A 23,370-nucleotide genomic window follows, 5' to 3' on the forward strand; every position below is an offset into this window, starting at 1 on the left:
TTTAAATGTGTTCTTCCTTTTTTTTTTTTTTTTGAAAGGCACACATTGTTAATATTTATAGGGCCGCCCACCTCACCCTCTCCTTTCAATCCTAAGTACACGTTTTCACTGACAGCAGGATGCTTCACAAATTAAGATGCCACATTTGACCTGTCCTCTATCGAAGATGTTTACATGAAGACTGGGTTTTTTTTTTTTTTTCTTAGTTCAGCATTGTTATGGACAGAAGTCATAAAGATGCAACAGGGACTAGGGAGGTGTTTCTCTCAGAGAAGCGCCTGCTGGGTAAGCACCTTGCTGGGTAACCTTGACGACTTGAGTCCAGACCATTGTAGCCACAAAGCAGCTGGGTACAGTGGCATGCGTGCTGTGAGTCTGTAACCCAAAAGCCACGGAAGCCAAGACAGGTGCACCCCTGGAGCTCACTGGGCCGCCAGCTAGTGAAGTCAATGAGCTCCGCGTGCAATGAGAAACCCTTTCTCAAAAGCAAGAGGCAGAGAGCAACCAGGGAGGACAGCTGGCATTGACCTCCGCTGGCTCCACACATGTGCATACACCCACATAAATACTGACATACAACACACACACACACACACACACACACACACACACACACACACACACGGGGGGGGGGGGCGGAGAATTCAAGTATCGTACCCAAGGATGTGTTTGAAACCCTACCCTCAGACCCCACAATCCTGGTCCCTAGTCTCCAGGACTCTCGCTGTAGATCCATCACCTAAGGGCCACACCAAGGGTCATTACACGGTGGGGCCTGCTGATGAAGTCCTTGCTGGTCAGCTTTACATAACAACAAACAAGGGAAGTGCTCTGAGAGGGGTCTGCAGGGAACAGGGAAGGGTGTGCCGCATCCCTCTGTGCCCCTTCTCTGAGGTGCTTTTTCTGGGGCCTCCTATGACACCTTCTTGGGCTTTAATCCTTCCCTCAAATAGCATGGGAGAGTTATATCCTGATATTTTCCTGTAAAAATGACTGTGACTCAGACTGCTCCGTAGGGTTTTTTTTTTTTTCCTTCCCTTAATAGCATTTATTTCTACCAGACATTATCTTATTAATTTGCATGCTTAATTTCCTTCAGTAATTATCTTGTCTAGTTTGTTGGCTATAATAACTCCAGCACCAAGAACTTCTGGCACAAACTCTTGTCAAATTGGCCGTTCCCTGGAGTCACCTGTGAAGTCTTAGAAATCCATTTGCAGGGTGGGAGATCCTGGCAGTTGGCAAAGTGCCTGCTGCATAAGCAGGAGAACCTAGTTCAAGTCCTATCACCCACATGAAATGCCGGTTCATTAGCATGCATTTATAACCCCAGCTGCGGGGAGCTAGAGACAGGTGTGGATCCCTCGGGTTCACTGACCAGCCAAGCCTAGCCTAAGGATCCAGTTCCAAGCCTGGAGAGACCCCATCTCAAGAATCAAGGGCTTGACTCTTGCCTCCACACATACTTACAGACGTATATATACACATGTACCTGCACACACATGCATCTGTGCACACACTTGCACCTAAACTCACACAAACTTTCCTGTGAACTCGTGTGAGCACACACACATACACACACACACATCGACTCGCTCTGCCATCATAGAAAATGCCAATAAAATGTTAAGTATGATTTTCTTCAGGAGACAGAGAATGTTGAAATGTTTTCATTAGGGGAATGCAGCAGATAGCCACAGCATGTTCATTCACTGCTGGGGAGCTGGGTCCTTGTCAAATCATCTTTAATGACATTAATAGAGTATGGTTATAAAAATTATTGGAATCCATTAATAAAACTATCCTTTATTTAGAGAATTGTGAGAGGAACTCATGGTGTGTGTATGTGTGTTGGGTTATTTTATTTTCAGCCCAGAGGACATAGGGATGAAATCAGTGGTCCTCAATCTATGGGTCATGACCCTTTGGAGTTGCATATCACATGTCCTGCATATCAGATATTTACATTATGATTAATAATCTGGAAAAATCACAACTAGATGTAGCAACAAAATAATTTTACGGTTGGGAGTCACAACACGAGGAACAGTATTAAAGGGCTGCAGCATTAGGAAGGTTGAGAACCACTTGTATGTCTCTACCTTTTTACTGTACAAAAGGCACATGCTGCCAATCTTAGTGGCATGGTCCTATAATTCTAGCTACTCGGGAGTCTGGTGCAGGAGAGTTGCAAGGGCAGGGCCAGCCTGAACTACAGAGTGAGTTCAAAACTATCTGGGGCAACTTAGTAAGATCCTGTCTCAAAACCAAGAGTGAAAAGAGGGTTGGGAAGTTATTTCAGTGGTAGAGTGCTTCCTAGCTTCTGCAATGCCCCAGAGTCAATGCCTAGTAGCAAAGGAAGTCAAGTCATGCGAAATATAGAATGCATATTGCACAACTGTATACATTTTACCACTTAAAGATAACTTACAGTTAAGAACTTTCAGGGAGAAGAGGTAGGAGTGATAGCCCAGTGGGTAAAGTGTTTGCCTTGCAAGCCTGAGAACTGAGTTTGATCCCCAGATCCCACATTTTAAAACATAAAGAGCAACAGCAGCAGCAGCAGCCTGGAGAGACGGCTTAGTGGTTAAGAGTACTTGATGTTCTTCCAGATGTCCATTATGTTCCCAGAATCCATGTGAAGAGCTTATAATTGCCTGTAACTCCCCTTCCGGCCTTCCTGTACACACACACACACACACACACACACACACACACACACACACACACACACACACGCTGCCACAGTTTACTTCCTATCTACTGTGACCAAAATCAATACGGGGAGGAGAGGGATTATTTCTCCTTCCACTCCATTGTGAAGGGAAGTCATGGCAGGAACTCAAGGCAGAAAACACGAGGAACTGAGGCAAGGCTGTAGTGGACAGATGGATTTCCTATACTTTCCCAGGGGTGGCACTACCCACAGTAGGCGGGGACTTTCCAAGTCAATTATCAATCAAGAAATGCCCCTATAGTCTTGCCTACAGGCCAATCTGTTGGAGTTGGTCTTCCTTCCTTCCTTCCTTCCTTTCTTTCTTTCTTTCTTTGTTTGTTTCTTTCTTTCTTTCTTTCTTTCTTTCTTTTCAACTGCTTAAAGCTTCTTGATTGCTATCATGCCTTGCTGATGAGAGGGACAGGTAAAGACACAGACAGACAGAGAGATAGAGAGACACACAGAGAGAATAAACACTACTACCCCAGCTCTTCTGCTGTCATTCTAAGATGGTTAAATTATAAAGTTAGCTACCCATGTTTATTTTCAACATTGCAAAGGATGGGTGTCATTAGTTAACACAGCACAACCACCACTAACTCTAGCTCCAAGGGTTTTTGGTGCCCTCTTTTGGCTTCCAAGAGCACCTGCACTCATGTGAGCAAACTCACATACAGACACATACACATTTTTTTTTTTTTTCATTTGAAACATATTGTGAAGGCATTTCACAGGGGACTCCTGTTGTAGCCTCTCTGCATCCTGTTTTAGGGGCCTGAGGCTTGGGCTACTTTACAGCCAGCTATTTAAGTTAATCTGTCTTTGCCTCCTCTGCAGGAGAATACAAGTACACCACCTCTTCTGGCATTTCCCCCTAGATTCTGGGGATCATTCCCACATCTTCATGCTTGCAAAGCCATCACTTTACAGACTGGGCTCTGTCTCCAGTTGGTGCACGACGTTCTTGAAGCTCTTCCTACCACTTGTGTGCCCTGGGTTTTGAGAAGCCACTGTTCTGTTTGGATTGAACCCATAAGTACAAAGTACAAAGTTCTCAAAGGACAAACGTCTACTTCGTTCACTTCCTTATCAATTCCTAAGACTTCAGGGATAGGCGCTGTATCAGTCAGGGCTCTCTGGAGTAACAACTTACAGAATGAATATCTGAATGACGTACAGGCTGGACTCAGCTAATCCAACAAAGGCTGGCTATGAACCAAAAGCCCAAGAATCTAGTAGTTGCTCAGTCCACAAGGCTGGATGTCTCAGCTGGTCTTCAGTATATACTGGAGTCCCAGAGTAGGCTCTAATGTCAGTGAGGGAAAGGGTGTGCTAGCAAGGCAAAGAGCAAAAGCTTCCTTCTTCTATACCCTTCCAACAGAAGATGTGGCCCAGATTAAAGGCACGTCTTTCTGCCTCGAAGGTCTGGATTAGAAGTGGGTTCACCCACTTCACACCAGGCAAAAGGTCTCCCACAGGCGTGCCCTCCGTTTCTAGACTGTAGTTCCTTCCAGATCAAGTTGACAACCAAGCACAGCCTTCACAGGAGCTGGAATGATCGCGTAGTGGTGAAGGGCTCCTACCGCTCTGGCAGAGGTTTGGTTCCCAGCAGCCACACGATAGTTAGTTCACAATTATCTGTCTCCCACATTCCAGGGCATCTCATGCCTTCTGACTGCTGTGAGTACAAGGTGGACAGGAATACAAGCAGGCAAAACAGCCAAACGTCTAAAATAAAGGAAATAAAAAATTGTATTCAGAGATATAATCTCAAGAAACACAAGAATTTACAGTTCTCCACCCCTGCTTCCCCAGCCACACCCCTGCTTCAGTAAAGCTCTAGCCCAGCAAACAAGTTAGTGCCTCTTCTGCCTCCATCTCTTAAGAAAAGAAAACAAGCTGGGAAGCGGTTGTGGAGCAGGTGCTGGGCTGGTGAGGAAAGAGCCAAGGCTTTCTTTCGTTAGCTGCCATCCTCCGGGACACACAGGGGGATATGAAGTGATGCAGCAGCTGGTATCACAGGAACACAGCACTCCGCGATCTGTGAAGTACTTCTCCCAGAAAGACTCAGGACGTCAGGATGGGATGGCTTGGGGATTATTACTTCAAATGAGGTTTCCTGGAAATAAGATGCAGAGGAAGGGAGGCAACAGACCTAAATAATCCCTTTTGGGGGATTCTGCCCCCAGGTCCATATATTAATAACTTGCACAGGAGCATTTGATTTGATTTTTTAAATAAAATTAATTTTAAATTAAAAACAATCTTCTTGTACACACCAATCCCAGTTCTTTCTCCCTCCCATCCTCCCATGTGCCCCACCGACACCCCCCTCCATCCAATTTTGGGGAAGGACCTAGGCCCTCCCCCATGTATCTAGGCTGAAAGAGTATCCCTCCATAGGGATACCCATTCGAGCACTAGGGGTAAATACTGGTTCTACTGCCAGAGGCCTCATAGACTGCCCTGGCCTCCCAACTGACACCATGTTTAGGGGGCCTGGTTTGGTCCTAACCTGGTTCTCCAGCTGTCAGACTGGGGTCCATGAGCTCCCACTTGCTCAGGTCAGCTGATTCTGTGGGTTTCCCCAGCCTGGTCTTGACCCCTTTGTTCATCATTCCTTCCTCTCTGCAACTGGATTCCAGGAGTTCGGCTTAGTGTTTAGCTGTGGATGTCTGTTTCTGCTTCCATCAGCCACTGGATGAAGGCTCTAGGATGGCATTTAAGGTAGTCATCAATCTCATTATGGAAGAACATTTAAGGTAGCCTCTCCACTATTGGCACAAGAGAAAGTGCATCTGCCCAAGGACTGACTCGGGAGCTAGGAGCTTCCAAAGCGAGGCCTGGAGAGAACTGAACTTACAGCATCAGAACTCACAGGAGGAGGGGAGGGGAGGGGATAAGAAGGGAGGGAAGGGGTAAAAATGCTATAAATCCTCAGGACATAGGGAAATACATTTTAAGAAGCTCCGTGGAGGCCAAGAAACTAGAAGACGGTTCTTAAGAGGACGAGAAGAGGCTTTGAGGCAGCGGGATGGGAACAACTACAAAACGGTTGACTGGAGGAATACTGGAGGTGGAGGGATTTGGGAAGCGAGAGGATGGGGCAGTGAATAGTAGGGAAAACAGGATGGGCATTCAAGTAAAACTAAGGATTACGAAAATGCCATAAGGAAATCTGCTACTTTGTAAATCGATTTTTAAAAAATAGAGTTGGGAATGGTGAGATAAACCTATAATCTCATTATGTCGGGTGTGGAGTATCGTAAATTTGCTATATAGCAAGAAAAACGAAAGGAAAAATAGAAAAAAAAAGTATTTTAAGGAAAAAAATTAGAAAAGAGAAAAAATTAAAAAGAAAAAGAAAAAAAAAGGAAGAAGAAGCCTGGGCGGAATCTTGAGCTCGGTGCCGCCCCTGAGGGGAGGAGCGGTACCCAGGGTCCCGCCCCGCCCAGCAGCGCCTTCTGCCCTTGCGCAGGCGCAGTGGCACAGCGCTTCCGCCCTAGTGCGCATGCTCCACGGGGCCACGGTTCTCCGACCGGCTGTGGTAGTGTCAGCTCCTGTGAAGGAAGTTTCCGCTTTGCACCCCACCCGGGTCACAGTTCGGCTGTAGGACCGGCTCCCTCCCGCTCCACATCAGCGCATCGGGACCATGGGGTTGCCCAAGGGGCCGGAGGGCCAGGGGCTCCCCGAGGTGAGGACCTGTGTCCCTGACACCCTGGGATTGCTGGCGGAGAGAGGGCCAAGCCCGGGGCGGCGGGCAGGGACGGGCAGGGACCGGCTTGGGAGGCGGCGGGGACACTCTGCGGTTGCTCAGATGTGTCTGCTCCAAGGCGGGCCCTGGGTACCCTGGAGGAACCGCTGACTGGTCCCCCGGCGTGCAAGGGTGCAGCGTGTTGCTGGATGCTAACTTAACGATTCCTGGATCCTCTGGGGGACAGGGCGAGCGGTCCCTGCCCAGCTGCAACCTCACACATGACGATGTCCCCGGGAGTCCTGACTCGGGCTGTCTGGAAGCCCCTGACGTTGTGAGACTGGCTCCCCGAGGCCAAGACTGCTGCGATCAGGAGTCTCAGCAGTCACGAGACATTCAGAGGGACTGTCCTGGCCCCGGGTGTGCAGAGGGCGGTGACCTTGGGACTCAGGTCTCCTTCCGTGGGGGTCCAGGTGGCAACCTCTCATTCCCATTAGTCGGGAAGGAATGCCACCTTACCGGCTTGTTAGACGCCCCCCCCCCCCCCCCCCCCCCGGCACACACATTCATCGCTCCCGGGCCCGGGAAGATGGAGGAAGTTTGGGAGGGAGCCTTGTGCACATCGGGGTGGCGGCAGAGTTGAGGACACCCTCTCCTGTGGTGCCCTGTGCCTGGACAGGAAGACTGCACTAAAGAGGGACGACCTTTGCATGTGTGGTGTGGTTTGGTGGTACTCAATTAGTACGAGAGTTCGATCCTAGGAACAGGATTTCCATGCTTGCTTGGAGTAAAAGCTCAGCTATCCTCTTTGGGTCACTGTTAGAGCTTTGCTACCGGATTTACTCAAAGCCCAATGGTCAGTGAAGAGACCCGGTTCCCAGAGAGAAATAGGGAACACCCCTGCTGCACTTGGACCCCTTTCTAAGGTTGGCTTTGGCAGAGGCGTGCCTGGTTCTTTGGCACTGTGCCTAATACCCACCAATAGTCGCCTGCACCAATCTTGCCTTCCTGTGCTGCTCACAGATCTTTCTGTTACAGTACCGGGACCCTGTGTTCTCTGTGCTCAGGTGAGGCTGTAGTAGTGGAAGAGCTAAGGTGCCATCAGTTGTCACAACTCCATTAGGTCAAACTTCTCGGACGTGTTGTTCTGATTTTACCTGGGATTGTGAAGAGTGGGGTCTGCACTGTAATAGTTCAAGGTTTCTTTGCCACTTGAGATCTCTGTCTGTCTATCTATCTATCTATCTATCTATCTATCTATCTATCTATCTATCTCTATCTGTGTGTGTGTGTGTGTGTGTTCATGTCTATGGAGGCCAGAATATATGCTCCCTTGCCACCCTCAAGAACACTGAAAACTGCTTTGAAACAGTCTGATTGGCCTGAAGCTTGCCAAATAGGCTACACTGCTTGGCCAGTGAGTCCCAGGGATCCTTCTGTCCTGGGATTACAAGTGCACAGCCCCGTGCCTGCCGTGTTTGTGTGGGATCTGGGGATTGAACTCAGATCCTCATGTGGGTGAGGCAAGCACCCGCAAGTGAGCTGTTGTCCTCCCTCCGAGGCTTTTCCTGGCCTTCTGCTATGGAGTGTTGTCTAGGCTTCTAGTTCTACCGTAACGCCTTCAAATTTGCGGGTGTTTTTTGGCAAACAAACCACTCTTATGAGTTTGCTGGGCTCTTCATGGATGGCGGGAGGCTGGCTCTGGTTTGATGCACTTTTCTCTAGCCTGGTCTGCATGAAGAGTTCTAGACCAGCCAGGGTGACATACACAGTGTGACCCTGTCTCAAAAGAACCAATGCCTATATTATATAGTATATAGGTAGGTATGCGTTTAAGAAAAGATGTTGGCTTTGTTTCCTAAAAACTATAGCACAAGGATAAAATGTAAAAGATCCAAATAATGAGGATTCATGGTAGAGTGCTTGCTTAGCATGCTTGAGCCATGGGTTCTATCCCATGGTGGTGCATGCCTGTCATCTCAGACCTGGGGAGGCAGGAGAATCAGAAGTTCAAAGTTATTGTCCTTAACTGCAGGCAAGTTCAAGGCCAACCTCAGGTACATGGGACCCTATCTTAAGAGACAAAACAACATTCCTGTCACTTGGCTCTCACTAATCCAGTTAATTCATGTCATTCAGTTTTTAAGTTCCTTTGTGTCTATATGAAAGAAAGAAAGAGAGCTAGACCCTTCTTCTAGCTTCTGTGAGCTACAGTGGAGAGCAGGGTAGTTGGGAATTTATTTGGCCTGGTTTAAGGGCTCATGGTGATTCGTCTTCATTAATGCTTTGGTTATAGATTTATTTATTTTCTTCTTCTATATATGTCTGTGTGTCTTCATGTGCCAGTGACTTTGGGGGGGGGGGGGCTATGAAGACCAGAAGAGGGTGTCAAGTACCCTGGAGATGAGGTCAGGTGGTTATGAGCTGTCTGATGTGGGCTAGGGAAACTGAACATGGGTGTTCTAGAAGAGCAGTGTGTTCCCTTAAGCCCTGAACTATCGTTCTGCCCTTCAGTCGTCTGGTTTAGTAACTGGATGTATTAACCAGTGTGTAGTGGTTGTTTTATGGTTTCAAGAAGCGATGGTCTTTTGTTTTCTGTGTGTCAGCCCATGGCACCTTCCCATTTTGTTTCAGTGCTAATGGGTAAAGTGAATTCAGGACCAGGCATCCCTACTCAGTGTCTTGTGTCAATACTTATTTCACTGGTTCTCTTGCAAAAATTCAGTTCTACATTCTGGGGTGAGTGGACAAGAGGCCTGAGCCATTCACTTGCATGGGCGCCCAAAGGAATGATGTACACGTGAGTTGAGGTGGGAGGTAGATGGTCCTTGGGCGTGTAGTGTCCTCTTGGAGTGTCTTCATGACACGTGAAGACTGACTATTTGAAGGATTCACACTGTGCATGTGTGTGTGTATGTGTTTACATATGTTCACGTGTGTGAGTACATGTGTATGTGCAGATGTGTAAGTGTGTGTGAAGGCCTGAGGTGGACATCAGGTTTCTTCCTCAGTCAATCTCTACCTGATTCATCGAGGCAAGGCCTCTCAGTTGAACCCAGAGCTTACCAGTTGGGCTACTCTAGCTACTAATAGCTAGTTTGTGTGGTCTTTGCTTTCCAAGCTTGTAACCACGGGTGGGTCATCATACCTGCCCAGCATTTACATGGCTTCTGAGGATCTGAACTCTGGTCCTTGTGCTAATGGGATACGTGCTCCATTCACTAAGCCATCTTGGGATTTTTGAGAAAATACTGCAGTGATTCAGAGGAAGTCTGCAGACCTTTGGCAAAGCAACTGTAGTACCGGAAGAGTATATTTTGTTTCCATTCAGTCAAGATGGCCTTTACCAGTTATACACATCCCTTTTGTTCTAGGTGGAAACGAGAGAAGATGAAGAGCAAAATGTCAAGTTGACTGAAATTCTGGAGCTCTTGGTTGCAGCTGGGTATTTCAGAGCAAGAATCAAAGGCTTGTCTCCTTTTGACAAGGTAAGAGAAAGTCTTGCTAACCACTGCGCTGTTCTTCGAAGGATTGCATGGTTAACCAAGATAGTGGAGGATGAAGTGATGGTGTCTCCCCAGGCAGATTCGTCTCGGGTGTACTCAGACTTCCAGCTACAAGTCAGTAGATGCAATTGGATCCCTTTTCTGTGCAGTGTTTTAGGAGTAAACAAGCAAAGGAGCTATTTTTTCAGGCTGTGACATGGCTTAGATTGTCAGTAAAATGCATGCTGGGAAAGCACGGGGAGCTGCCATGGAACCCCAGAATCCACGTTTAAAAAAAAAAAAAAAAAGCCAGGCATGGTGGCATGCTTGTAATTCCGATCCCTGGAGCTCCCTGGCCAGCATAGCCAAAATGAGTTCTAGGACAGTGAGAGACCTTGTCTCAACTATGTGTATGCATGTGTGTGTATATACACATGCACATGCATGAACACTACTTACACACAAGAAATTGTTTCTCTTTTAAGGAACCTGCAGTTTGGGTAGGGATTATACAAGATATGTAGAAAATAACCTGAGTTCATAGTTATCCTATATCACGTGCTTGGAAACAATAGCAGCTATTCTGTAGATGGCAGCTGCTGTGTTTAGAGGCCGGAGCTTCACCATGGGATGGCATCTTAAGATTTATTTTCCTTTTAATTACGTGTGTGTGTGTGTGTGTGTGTGTGTGTGTGTGTGTCAGTGTGTACAGGTGCCCATGGAGGCTCGGAGAGGGCATTGGACCTCCTGGAGCTGGAGTTACAGTGTGGGTTCTAGGAACCAAACTCAAGATCTCTGCTAGAGCAACTGTTCACCGCTGAGCCGTTTCTCCAGCCCTAGGATCACGCTTTTTAAATTGTGAGAGCTGTGAATGGTTATCATGCATAGGACATAGACTGAGGTGTTGAGGACAGTAGCCCTTCCCTCAGAGAGCTCCACTGTCACAGTGTGACAAGTGAACCAACAGGAGGGACTATATGATACTGAGTAGACTGTGTTCCTCAAGCATCTGGGACTAATGGCAAGGTAGGCCAGGAAATTGTGCTGCCTGCTCCGGGGTGTCCTCTTCCTGTTTGTAGCAGAACCCTCAAGGGATGTTTTATAAGAAGCATGTCCAGACCTCCCCCACTGAACGGCTTAGGCAGGTCTGGGCTGGGGACCTGGAAATGTGTATTTTATTGTACATCTCAGCTGTTAAATAAGGAGCCAGAGAATGTCAGCCTTGCTGCCTGTGTGGCCGGTGGGTAAAACATGTAATTTCAGTCAATCTGGCAGTAAGAAGCCGGGTAAGACAGCTCTCATTGCTACACAAGTATGAGGATCTGAGGTCAGGCTCCAGAATGCATGTAAAAGGCTAGCCGTGGTGGTGGGCAGTTGTACTCCCAGCATTGGGGAGATGGAGGATCCATGAGGCTCCCTGGCTGGGGTGAGCTCCAAGTTGAGTGAGCAACCCTGTCTCGGAAGCTTCAGGCATAGAGTAGTTAAGGACACTTGATGTCTCTCATATGCCCACGAACAGGTGAACACATGCACACATACCCACCCATCATATACACGCATACAAAAGAAGCCCCTGAACACATAATGTCTGACCGTTGCTTTGGAAGAGGGTCGATGAGTGATGAGACCATTTCATACTAACAGTGAGCTTCTCAGCGGCCCTGGCAGCACTTTGAATGATCAGTAGCCATGCAGGGATGGCAGCGTCCGTAGCACACAGTATGGGGAGAGACATGGCCACCACTGCAGAAGGATTTAGAGCAATTCTCGCTGAGGAATGGTGGGTAAGGAAGACACGTTCCCTTTAAAGATGCATTATTTGGGAAGGCTGCAGAGATAGCTGTCAGTAAGTGTTATACATGTGTGAAGATGACCTCAGTTCAACCTCCCCCCCCCCCCCAGGATCCATATCAAAATCTGGGTGCCGTGGTGGACACTTGTCATCATGTGGCACATGAAGACAGGAAAATTCGTGGAGCTCTCTGGCCAGCCAGCCTAATCAAACTGGCAAGTTCCAGGCCAGTAAGAGATTCTGTCTCAATAAACAAGGTCTACAGTGTCTGAAGATGGAAGCCAGTGTTTGGTGTCTGGCTTCTACATGTGTGCACACACCCACGAACACACGTGCAATTCACAGCCGGTTATTTATAGTTTTGTGTACTTACTGAGTCTGTATGAACTGTTTAGGAATTCGGCTCACACACGCCGCCCCCTACCCTCCCCCCTACCCCCCACCCCCCACCCCCCACCCGCCCCTCTTGAGGGGCTCATGAGAAACAGCACTCTCCTTTCTTGCAGGTAGTAGGAGGGATGACATGGTGTATCACCACTTGCAACTTTGATGTGGATGTTGATTTACTCTTTCAGGAAAACTCTACAATTGGTCAAAAAATGTAAGTTGCCAGGGTTTGCCATAGAAGGATCTAATGGGGGTGGGGGCTTATGGTGGAGGTGGTGTTTGCATGTTTATGCTTATATACACATTCTTTTTCTTCTCTCATGCTTTAAAGCTGTATTTAATCTGGTGTGTGTGTGTGTGTGTGTGTGTGTGTGTGTGTGTGTGTCTGTAAACAAGTCGGGATAACCTAGGTTCTTGCTTCTAAAGCTTTGTCTACTTTTTTTAAGGACAGCATCTCTCGCTAGCCTGGAATTTGCAAAGTAGGCTAGGCTGACAAGCTAGTGTCTTCCAGGGTGTCTACGCCTCTCCAGTGCTGGGATTATAATTGTGCATCACCCTGCCTCACTTACTGCCTCCCTGCATGGGTTTAGGATTACAACTCAGGTCCTTGGACTTGCAAGGCATTCCCTTTACTCACTGAGCCCTCTCCCGAGCCCAAGGTTCTGTTTTGTTGTTTGTCTTTTCAAGACAGGGTTTCTGTGTATTGCTTTGGAGCCTGGCCTGAAACTAGCTCTGTAGTCCAGGCTGGCCTAGAACTCACAGAGATTTGCCTGCCTCCCAAGTCCTGGGGGATTAAAGGTGTGCACCACCAACCCCCGGCCCAAGATTCTATTTGTTAACCCATTAACATCATATGGTTTGTCCTAGTTTCTAAGTGTGAAGAGTAGAAGGTTTTAACCTCTCTATTTGGCCTGCTACCTCCAACTACAATCCTAACATTACCTTCAAAATGATAAAGGGTATAAGGTTTATGATAACAATTAACTTTCTATAATTTATCTGCAGGTAGATTCTTAAATGTATAATCATTTTTATAGTAATTACTAAATATAAGAATGGGATCCAAAAAATAAGGAAATGTATTTTTCTTGACCTAATGCTACTTAAAAGTTTATGTGTGTATGTGCAGATCAGAAGACAACTAGGTCCCAGTATGGTGAGTGAGTGTGTGTGTGTGAGTGTGTGTGTGTGTGTGTGTGTGTATCAGAAGATAACTAGGTCCCAGTGTGGTGTGTGAGTGAGTGTGTGTGTGTGTTTCAGAAGATAACTAGGTCTCAGGGATTGAACTCAGGCTGTCAGGCCTAGCAGCAAGTTTCTTAACCCACGGAGCCACCTTGCCAGTGTAAATGGCACTTTTTTAAGGAGAAAACGGAAAGAGTCTCTTTGTTAACCCTTCCAATAAATATTCATCAGGTCTGTATGAATGCTGTAGGTCAGACGTTATTGTGGGCTCTTTGGGAACGCTGAGGAGACGTGCCCTGCCTCCGTAAGGCTTATAATTAGTGTGACACAGATGTCAAATAAGGAGTAAACTGTGTGGCTGAAAAGATGTCGTCGTGGTTAAGAATACACACTGCTCTCGCAGAGGATGAAAGTTTTATGCTCTGCCCCAGCATTGGGCAGCTCACAGCTCTCTGTGTTGTCTGTCTTGGTTATTTTTCTACTGTCGTGAATAAAACACCAGGACCAAAAGCAACTAGGGGAGGAAGCGTTTATTTCACTCACATTCCCACATCACAATCCACCTTAGAAGGGAGTCAAGGCAGAAACCTCTCCAGGAAATAAGGGGGTGCTACTTACTGGCTTGCCCTCCAAGGCTTGCTCGGCCTGCAGCCACCAGCCCAGGGGTGGCACCGTACACCGCGGCCTGGGCTCCCCCCACCCCCATAAATACTCAGTCAAAGAAAATGTGCCACAGGCTTGTCCACAGGTTCTAGTGGCTGTATTTTCTCATGATGTTCCTTCTTTGCAAATGACAATAGCTTGCACTAAGTTGACATAGAACTAACGAGCCGAGCTTAACTCTAGCTCCAGGGTATCCGATGCCTCTTTCTGGGCACACACATACATAATTAAAGAGTAAATCTTGAAGGAGACAGAGACGTGCAGTTCTGAGTGGCATGAGCAGGGTGGCACTGTGGGAAAGGGTTCTAGGTGAAGGGACCCTCTTCCCAGCTCTGTGCCTGCATTTTGTCATTTGGCCTGCCTTTGAGCAGGTGAGATGAGCATTATTCTTTTTTTTTTTTTTTCCTTCCACGTTTTAAGTTTTTTGCTCTGTGTGTGTGTGTGTGTGTGTGTGTGTGTGTGTGTGTGTAACTTGGTTCTCCTCTCCCACCATGCGGCTGCTGGAGCCTGGACTCAGGTTGTCAGCCTTGCCACAAATGCCTTTACCCTCTGAGTAACCTTTCAGTCCCAGTTGTTTCTCCTTTTGTTATGGGTCTGCCAGACACGCTGGCGCTGGCGACTCACTAGAAGTCCTAGAGGTGCTGATAGGGCTGGGGTTTAGATCCAGGACAAATCGACTGTAGTGGAGGAGGAAACAGTATGTCTAACACTGAAAGCTCAAAAAGACTTGTCTAGGTGTGGTGGTGCTCACCTATAATCCATGCGTTCAGGAAGCTGAGGCAGGAGGATTATAATTCTGAGGCTATCCAGGGCTATATAACAAGATCTTGCCTGTAGGTCACCTGTAGTGACAGTGGTCTTACTAAAATCTTAAGCTGGGAAGCTTGCCTGGTGACCTACACTTGTCCCTTGTTTTATTGATTCTGTTCGGTTGCTGTGGTAGACGCCATGATCAAAAGCAGCTTAGGGAAGGGCAGAGATTATTGGGCTCACGGGTCACCGTCCACCTTTGAAGAAGTCAGGGCAGCAACTTAATCAGGAATGGGAGCATGTCTGCAGCAGAACCCTGCTGGCTCACTCACCTCCAGGCTCACGCTTGGCTAACTGTCTTACACACTCCAGGACAGACTGCGTAGGGGTGGTGCTGCCCACCGTGGACTGGGCAGTCTGTAGCAGTTAACAGGATTCCCCCAAGCATACACACAGGCCGGTCTGATCTGGGCAGTTCCTCAATTGAGGCCCAAGACACAAGGCTGCGTCAGCTTGACAGAGCTTTACTCACTAGGACACCCCTCCTTCTGACTTTTTAGGAAGCCCGACTTCCCCCGGTAAAGCAGATGGCCCTCTCTAGAACATCTTCCTGACTTCCTTCCCCTGCCCCACCCCCGCCCCGTGCTTCCACTTCCTTCCCTGCCTCCTGCCTTCAGGGTTAGTGCTGGCAGCCACTCCCACTTGTCCCCAGGACTGTCTGGACTTGGCTATAGTTTCTGGGAGGCAGTTTTAAGAGGCTCATAAAACCCAAAGTGGCTTGCTGTATCCTTCCCTCCAGGCGTTTATGAATTGCCTGATTAAGCTGGCTCTGAGGAGTGAGTGGCCAGGGAGAACCCTCTCTGTAGGCAGAAGCTTGGCTGGGTGGTGTTGAAGTCCCCCCCCCCTTTGGATTTTAAGTGACCCAATGGTTCTTTTGTAAGCTATAGCTCTGCAGCCCACTAGAGGGAGCACCCCTCCCGCTGAAGAACATCATGACAGTGTGCTGCTCATAAAGACCTGATGAGACAGACCCCATGAGCCAGTACTTAGAACCAGAGAGAGAGCTGTTTTTCTCCACTGGCTTAGTGTGGAGTCTGGGTAGATGACACCCCCCCCCCAGCACCACATGCAATAGGGTACAGTGACACAAAGTTCTAACACCAGCACCGTGGCGGAGGCAGGAGCATCATCCTTGTCTACTTAGCAAGTTGAGGCCAGACTGAGCTGTATTAGCATTAGACCAGAGATGGAGGGAGGGAGGGAGAGAAGAGAGGGAGGGAGGGAAGGAAGGAGGGAGGGAGAGAGAGAATAAATTATAAGAAGCCTCAGTTTTGCGACCTTGCACGCACACGGCTTCATTGCACTTCTCCCGTGCTGAGACTTCTGGGGAGGATTTGCCTAAACATCAGCGATGTCTTTAGAGCCGCTCAGTACCCTCACTCTGCTTGTTCGTCGTTGTTTTTTCTTTTTTCTGCACAGAGCTCTATCGGAAAAGATTGTCTCGGTTCTCCCAAGGATGAAGTGTCCCCACCAGCTGGAGCCCCACCAGATCCAGGGCATGGACTTCATTCACATATTCCCTGTCGTGCAGGTGAGGGCTTCTGTGGAGATTCTTGTCTCTGAACCAAGAGTCCCTGGAACACACCTGGCTCTCAGGCAGCCCAGCCTGGATCGTGGGTGTAGTGAGTGCCGGATGGATTTGGCGCAGCATGGTTGATGGGGATTCTTGCCATCATTCATAAAAGGCAGCTGGTGTTCCATGTGCCATAGTTTCACATTGGCCTCTGCTACGATCTTTGAACATTCCCATTAGATGCTTTTGTTTTTCTTTCTTAACTCTGTGTGTGTGTGTGTGTGTGTGTGTGTGTGTGTGTGTACGCGCGCATGAGTGTGCATATATAGGTTTCTTAGTGCACCAGTGTGGAATTGCGTATGTGTAGGGGCATACATGTATGTGTAGGTGTCTGTGTATGTAGGTATACACATGTATATGTGCATATGAGTACATGCATGTGAAAGCCAGAGAACAGTGTTGGTCATTGATCATTAGGTGTCTGCCAAGTAGACTACACCAGCTGGCTAAGACTTGTCTTCTCCCATACTGGATCTGAGTCTATGAAAGTAGATACTCTTCCCAAGTGCTAGAGGATTCATGGTAAGAAGGTTCCCTCCATTACCGTTGACTGAACAGTTCCTCTGAGAGGCTCCTTGGATGCAGCCTCCTTTACCTTCTCTATGATCCAACAAAGAACATCTCCAAAGATGGAATAGAAACAGACATGAAGGTCAGACTCGGGGTCCGGTGATCCCTCCACAAGAGACAGAGATGGACTGAGATGAACTCTGCATGATTAGTTCATTTTTGTTGTTGTTGGTTGGGTTTTTTTGTTGTTGTTTTGGTTTTGGTTTGGTTTGGTGTTTCGAGACAAGGTTTCTCTGTGTAACTTTCGAGCCTGTCCTGGAACTTGCTCTGTAGACCAGGCTGGCCTTGAACTCACAGAGTTCCTCTTGCCTCTGCCTCCCGAGTGTTGGGATTAAAGGCGTGCGCCACCAAGCTCAGCTTGGGGTTTTTGTTTTTTGGAGATAGGGTTTCCCTGTGTAGCCCGTTCTATTCTGGAGCTCAGTCTGTAGATCAGGCTGGCTTCAGACTCACAGAAATCTGTGTGTCTCTGCTGGAATTAAAGGCATACGCCGCCACCCCTGACTTCATGGTTAGTTCTCATGTTCTCATCTTCAGTTTGACACAGTGAGAGCCACGTTGGAAGGGAGTAGCACGGTACTGTGTAGATTGGCCTGCCTGTGGGTATGTCTGTGAGGGATTGTCTTGGTTGCTGGAATTGGTGTGGGAAGACTCAGCCTGCAGTGAGTAGAGAAAGCTAGCAGAACACCAGACCTGCATGCATCCCTTTCTCTCTGCGCTCGGCTGTGGCTGGGATGTGACTGTTTGCAGTTCCTGACTTGACTTCCTCACAGCCATAGACCTGCAGCCTGTAACTGAGATGAAAGAAACCTTTCCTCTCCTACACGGTTTTCTAGCTCAGCAGCAGACAGGAAACTAGGGCAGGCACCATGAGACCCAGGGCCATGGTTCTTGATGGGAATAGAGGAGGCTCCAGTACAGCCTAATTCTCTCTTCCTGCCCTGCTTATGAATTCAGGCAGTGTCTGCTGGCAGAGGGGTTGATGTAGAAATAAATGGGAGATGGTAATAACAGAAGCATTCATCCTAGGATATATACAGCACAGGCACATGTCCCATGGTGTATGTGCTATGTAGCATGTTATATTCGGAAGCCAACCTAGTTTGGGCACCTGCTTCCTACTCGCGGCCTTTTACTTGTACTGGCTGCCTTCTGAACACGCAGAATTTGAGTCACTGAAATGACTCTCTAGGTAAAGCACTTGTAAAACCCTGAAGACCTCAGTGTGATTCCCAGAACCCACATAAATTTGGGAGAAGTGAAGTGACTCCACAGGTGTGTACCCTGCACACAATTAATAATAATAATAATGACTATAGAATTTCCCCATTCCTACAAGATTACCTTGCTATGGGTGTAGGCAACTCAGCCTGGTCAAGTGTGCTGAGCCAAATTGCTTTGAGGATGTAGCAGCGCCCTCTGAGGAGGGACTGTCGATTTTGATAAATGCTTCTCTCTTCCACTGTGCTCTTGAATGATGGAAAGAATGAATGAAGAGTAGGAAGGAGACGTAGATGCTCAGTGCTTGCATTGTGTGTGTGTGTGTGTGTGTGTGTGTGTGTGTGTATGTGTTGTACACATTTGTGTTTGTGCACGTTGTATGACCAAACTTCTCTTGGGGAGGGCACACACATATGTCTGTCTACAACAGACCAGAGTGTGGCTACCACCAAAGTCCAACCTGGTGAACCAGTGAGTTTTATTAGAGTTACTTACAGGAGTATGGGTGAGGGGTTACCTATAGGAGCAGAACTGACTCAATACAGTTGCATCACCAAGGCCCATCCGAGCCTCGCTGACCGCTAGTGGACCCCGGGCCCGCTGCATAGCCTGCAGGATGCTCAACAGGTGGAGAGTGCCCTTCCTAGGTCTAAACCTCTTCCAGGCAGCTGCCCTGGCCCCCGCTTCTTCTGGGCTGCTGGACTGGTCTCAGAGTCTCTGCCGCTTGCCTTCCCTTGACAGAGGCAGACAGGTCTGATGACATGACTATAGCTTTCAAATGCTGCAGTTACTTACGGCCGGTCACACAGGGTCACCTGGGCTTGGCTTCTCAGATGCCCAGCTAGATGCTCTTCTTAGTGGAACAGTGTGTGCTCATGATTTCTCCCCAGTTTGGTCGTGCCGATTTGAGTTCTCAGGCTGAGCACATTCACTGCAGTAGGAGCCCGTCTCTGTGACCTCACACTTCCTCCTCAGGCTGAGCACATTCACTGCAGTAGGAGCCCGTCTCTGTGACCTCACACTTCCTCCCCTTCTTCCCCAGTGGCTGGTGAAGCGAGCTATAGAAACAAAGGAAGAGATGGGTGACTACATCCGCTCCTATTCTATATCCCAGTTCCAGAAGACCTACAGCCTCCCGGAGGTCAGTACTGTTCTCCACCTTCTGCTTATTTATTAGCTGTTTTTCGGTTCTATATGTTCAATTTCTCTCCATGTTGCTTTGGAACCCGTCCTGGAACTAGCTCTGTAGACCAGGCTGGCCTCGAACTCACAGAGATCCTCCTGCCTCTGCCTCCAGAGGGATTAAATAAAGGCATGGGCCACCAAAGCCCTGCCTGGCCTGACTTTTTTACTTGGGTTCTGGGGTGTGTCCAATTCAGGGCTTCATGCCTGTGAGACGGGTGCTTTAGTGACTGAGCCACACCTCCTTAGACAACGATTCTATTTTTGTAGAAAGCTTTTTAGGAGACTTCTTGTGTAGTACATTTCCTGTAGGCGCAGTTTATAGTACTTGCGACAGTAAGATTACTAAACACCATCAAAGCCTTCCATCTTCATTCTGTCAACTGTTCCATCGTGTAGGCACTGGTCCCCTGTTCTGTAGATGGCAGAACTGAAGTTTAGAGTTTAGGTTCTTGCTGGAACATTCAGTGCTTTCAAGGACTGGGCATGCAGGTGTTTGTCTGAATCACTACCCTCCATAGCCTCTCTCTCCTACTAACTGTAAGCCTCTGCATTATTTGCAAAGGCCCTAGCTTTTGGGGAGATATATCCCAATATATAAGAAAACTGAGAGCTAGGGAGATAGCTCCTTGCAAGCAGGAGGTACTGAATTTAATTCCTGAATTGGAGTTGACGTTTTAAAAGGTAGGTTGTAATACCAGCTCTGAGGAAGTGGAAACAGGCTGGTCCCTAGGGCTCTCGGGCTTCCCAGCTTCAGGGCAGTGAGAGACTCTCCAAACCAGCACAGGGTGGACAGCACCTGAGGAAGAGCATCTCTGGTTGCCTTCTCTCCTCCGTATGCATGCATGCATGCATGCATACGCACAGATTTTCAAAAGCAAATCTGTAGCAGTGATGAGCAATTGTTCGATGAGGGAGATTTGTATGCCCAGTTGCGTTTAGCCCTCGGTAGAACTGGTTGACTCCTGTGTTCTGTCTTGCAGGACGATGACTTCATAAAGAGAAAAGACAAGGCCATCAAGACCATCGTTGACCTCTCAGTAAGTCCCCTTGCTCGTGTGCCTCAGTTCCAGCACTGCATAGCCTTCAGACACCTCCTTTAGAAGTCACATGTCAGCCGTTCGAGCGGTGGTGACGCACACCTTTAATCCCAGCACTGGAGAGCAGAGGCAGGCAGATCTCTGTGAGTTCGAGGCCAGCCTGGTCTACAAAGTGAGTTCCAGGACAGCCAGGGCTGCTACATAGAGAAACCCTGTCTCAAAAAGCCAATAGAAAACAAAACAAAATCCCACGTCACCCAGGAGTGGCAGCAGAAGAATGTTTGCTAGTATCCCTGCCTGCTTTACACACTCAGCACCAGGACACAGGCACCCCCTGGCATGCCCCAAGTGCTTAGATCCTGTTTTAAGGGAGAAAGGTTAGGATGTAGAGCACCGCTTCTTACACCAGCAACAGGAGTAGCAGCAGCTGAAGAACACAGGATGAATGGAACTCGGTGCCCCGCCAGCATCCCCATGATGGCTTTGGGAAGACAGAACAGCTTTGAGCTTACTCAGGAACGTCACCATACATGGTGCATTTTCATCCCTGGAGTCTTACACATGATCCACTTCCCCGGTGGGGGTGGGGAGCCTTGATAAGATGCCCTGAGCCAGAGTCAGACTAAAGCCTCTGGCCTTGAGTGAAGAGAACAGAGCCTCTATGCCCGGCGCACAGTTCTCCCTTCTAGAAGCAGCACACAGGGCTTATAACCTCATTGTGCCATAGCATATCTACCATTCTACTGCAGCTCATCTGCAAGGATCGGGTGTTAGCCCTCCCCTTTCACCTTGTTTAAGATAGGCTACTTTTGTTGGCTTTTTGACAGTGTACAGCAGGCCTGAGCGTTCCTGGTAATTCTCCTGTCTCCACTGTCTGCGTCCCCGCAGAAGAGCTAAGATTAAAGATTCTCGAATGAAACAAGGCAGTGGTGGCGCACACCTTTAATCCCAGCTCTCAGGCAGGTGGGTCTCTGTGAGTTCAAGGCCAGCCTGGTCTACAGAGCAGGTTCCAGGACAGTCAGAGCTATTCCACAGAGCACCCCTGTCTCAAGAAACCAGTAATAATAGTAACCCAGCCAGATTAAATATCTAATGTGTGTTTAATGCAGGTGACAGGGTTGCATTCTAAAGTTGGAAGTTGAGTTTGTGAGGGCGCTAGGGAATGTTTCCAGAGAAATAGTTCTGGACTTGTGTTATCTCAAAGTGATGAGTCTGGAAAGAACAAGTCACTTGATGATAAAACACACGAGGGACTCAAGCGAAGCAAAGTCTCTGTCACTTCATCCTTCTTGTTTGCTTGTAGGCCCCATTCCATGTGGAAAGCGGGAGAAAGTCCTCCAAGTTTTGTTTTTGAGACAAAGTTTGACCATGTATCCCGATTTCCTTGAAACTATGGTAATCCTCCTGCCTCAGCCCTTCCCGGTGGCAGGATTCCAGGTGTGCGCCATCATGTCCAGCTTAGTTGCACAGTTTGGTGCAGTCATGGACCCTGGACGTGGCACCTGTGTTGGACCCATAAGAAGAAGGTAGGGCCCGTAGCAGAGCTGTGCTCGTGGAAAGGGCAGACACAGGACGAGGTCTGGGCTGTGTCTAGAGAAGCATGCACAAATGAGTACTGTCTGTCTGTCTGTCTCAGAGTCTATGTCACTTAGTACTCAGGGGCCTTGATCTGTCTGTCTGTCTGTGTCAGAGTCTCTGTCACTTAGTATCCGGGGCCTTTTGATTTGTTTGCTGTTTTATTAATGTGGAAAAATCAGAAGGCGGGTTTGTAAGTTACAGCTGTTTGCTTGTGGGGTAGGGTGTTAGCACCTCTAGTGCCCTGGCGTGTGGGAAGCAATTTACGTACAGCTCCTCGACTGCAGGGTGCCTGTTAGAGGTGCTGTGATGGTCAGCTTTGAGTGTCAACTTGACCCCACTATAGGATCACCTAGGAAGCCGGTCTCGATGAGGGGTGGTCTAGAACAGGTTGTCCTGTGAGGAGATTGCCTTCATTGTTAATTGACATGGGAAGACCCGGCCACTGTGAGCAACGCCATTCTGTAGACGGGCTTCTGGGCTGTGTAAAAATGGAGGCATCGAGCTGAGCACCCACAAGCAAGCCAGATGCATCATCTATTCTATCTATCTGCTCTGACAGCGGATGTGATGTGGCCAGCTGTCCCACGCTTGCCTTGACTTCCCTGCTGGGATGGACTATAACCTAGAATCAGGAGCTACACAATCCCTCCCTTCCCTAAGTACTTCCTGTCGGAGTAGTTTATCAGAGTAACAGAAAGGAAACCTGAGCAGCCGCGCTAGGCTGTGAGAATGAGTGATTTGTGGTCGCCAGCCAGCGGGGGCAGCTTCCCTCTTGAGCAGGGTGTGTTGTGACCCACTAGAGTCTTTGAGTGTCGAACACAAGATTGCTAGTGGTGCTTTACTTCCCTGGATTCCAATAAAGAAGTTGTCCCTGGCAACTGTCAGAGCAGCGATCACAGGTTTGACACTTCAGCGGTCGGTGGCGTTCTCCCTGACCTGCCATTTCGGATGTGGGCTCAGGGGTGTCACTGTGACAGAGGAAAGCAGCTGTAACCATCCCTGCGAGCAAAGCTGCCATCCGACACACAGTTTTAAGGGTCACCTTAACTTTTAAATGCCATTTGTGTGTCCTTACCACTTGCCAAGGCAAAATGTCAGAGCCGGTGAGGAGAGATGATCAGAGGGAGGGAGGAAAAGGACCTGAAGAGCCCCGTCCAGTGTCATGCCTGTCACTTGATGCCTTGTCAGCTATGGGCAGGTTGCTTCAGCTCAGGACCAGTGAGGTGGCTCTGTGGTAGGGACACTTCCTAAGCTAATGACCCAAATTTGGGTCCCATCCCTTGAATCGCCTGGTAGAAGGAAAGGAATGATCCCCACAGATTGTCCTCTGACCTCGGCATGTGCACCATGGCATTGGCATGTGTGTGCACCCTCCCCCAGCCATGCAATAAGATGTGTAGTGTAGAGAAAACTCTGCAGGCTTTGTCTATAAACAGAGAAGAACGGTGTGGGCAGTGTTTATGGAGCTGCCAGTGCCGGA

At 48.4% G+C, this 23,370-nt stretch overlaps 1 protein-coding gene across 2 annotated transcripts in view; it reads left to right on the forward strand.

Moving 5' to 3' along the window:
• The first annotated feature begins 6,203 nt into the window (after window positions 1–6,203).
• Ccdc93 (coiled-coil domain containing 93) overlaps window positions 6,204–23,370 on the forward strand; it is a 62,826-nt gene continuing 45,659 nt past the window's right edge. The window contains exons 1-6 of one of the 2 annotated variants that reach the window (XM_051204142.1): window positions 6,204–6,410; window positions 9,785–9,898; window positions 12,194–12,288; window positions 16,149–16,260; window positions 19,133–19,231; window positions 20,256–20,312. In XM_051204142.1, coding sequence (XP_051060099.1) covers window positions 6,369–6,410; window positions 9,785–9,898; window positions 12,194–12,288; window positions 16,149–16,260; window positions 19,133–19,231; window positions 20,256–20,312 — 519 coding nt within the window. In that variant the 5' untranslated portion in view covers window positions 6,204–6,368. Of the gene's footprint in view, window positions 6,411–9,784; window positions 9,899–12,193; window positions 12,289–16,148; window positions 16,261–19,132; window positions 19,232–20,255; window positions 20,313–23,370 lie in introns of those variants that run through there. The other variant, XM_051204143.1, reaches the window with a different exon arrangement.

This window comes from Phodopus roborovskii, unplaced genomic scaffold (genome assembly GCF_943737965.1).
Source record: "Phodopus roborovskii unplaced genomic scaffold, PHOROB, whole genome shotgun sequence".
Taxonomy (NCBI): domain Eukaryota; kingdom Metazoa; phylum Chordata; class Mammalia; order Rodentia; family Cricetidae; genus Phodopus; species Phodopus roborovskii.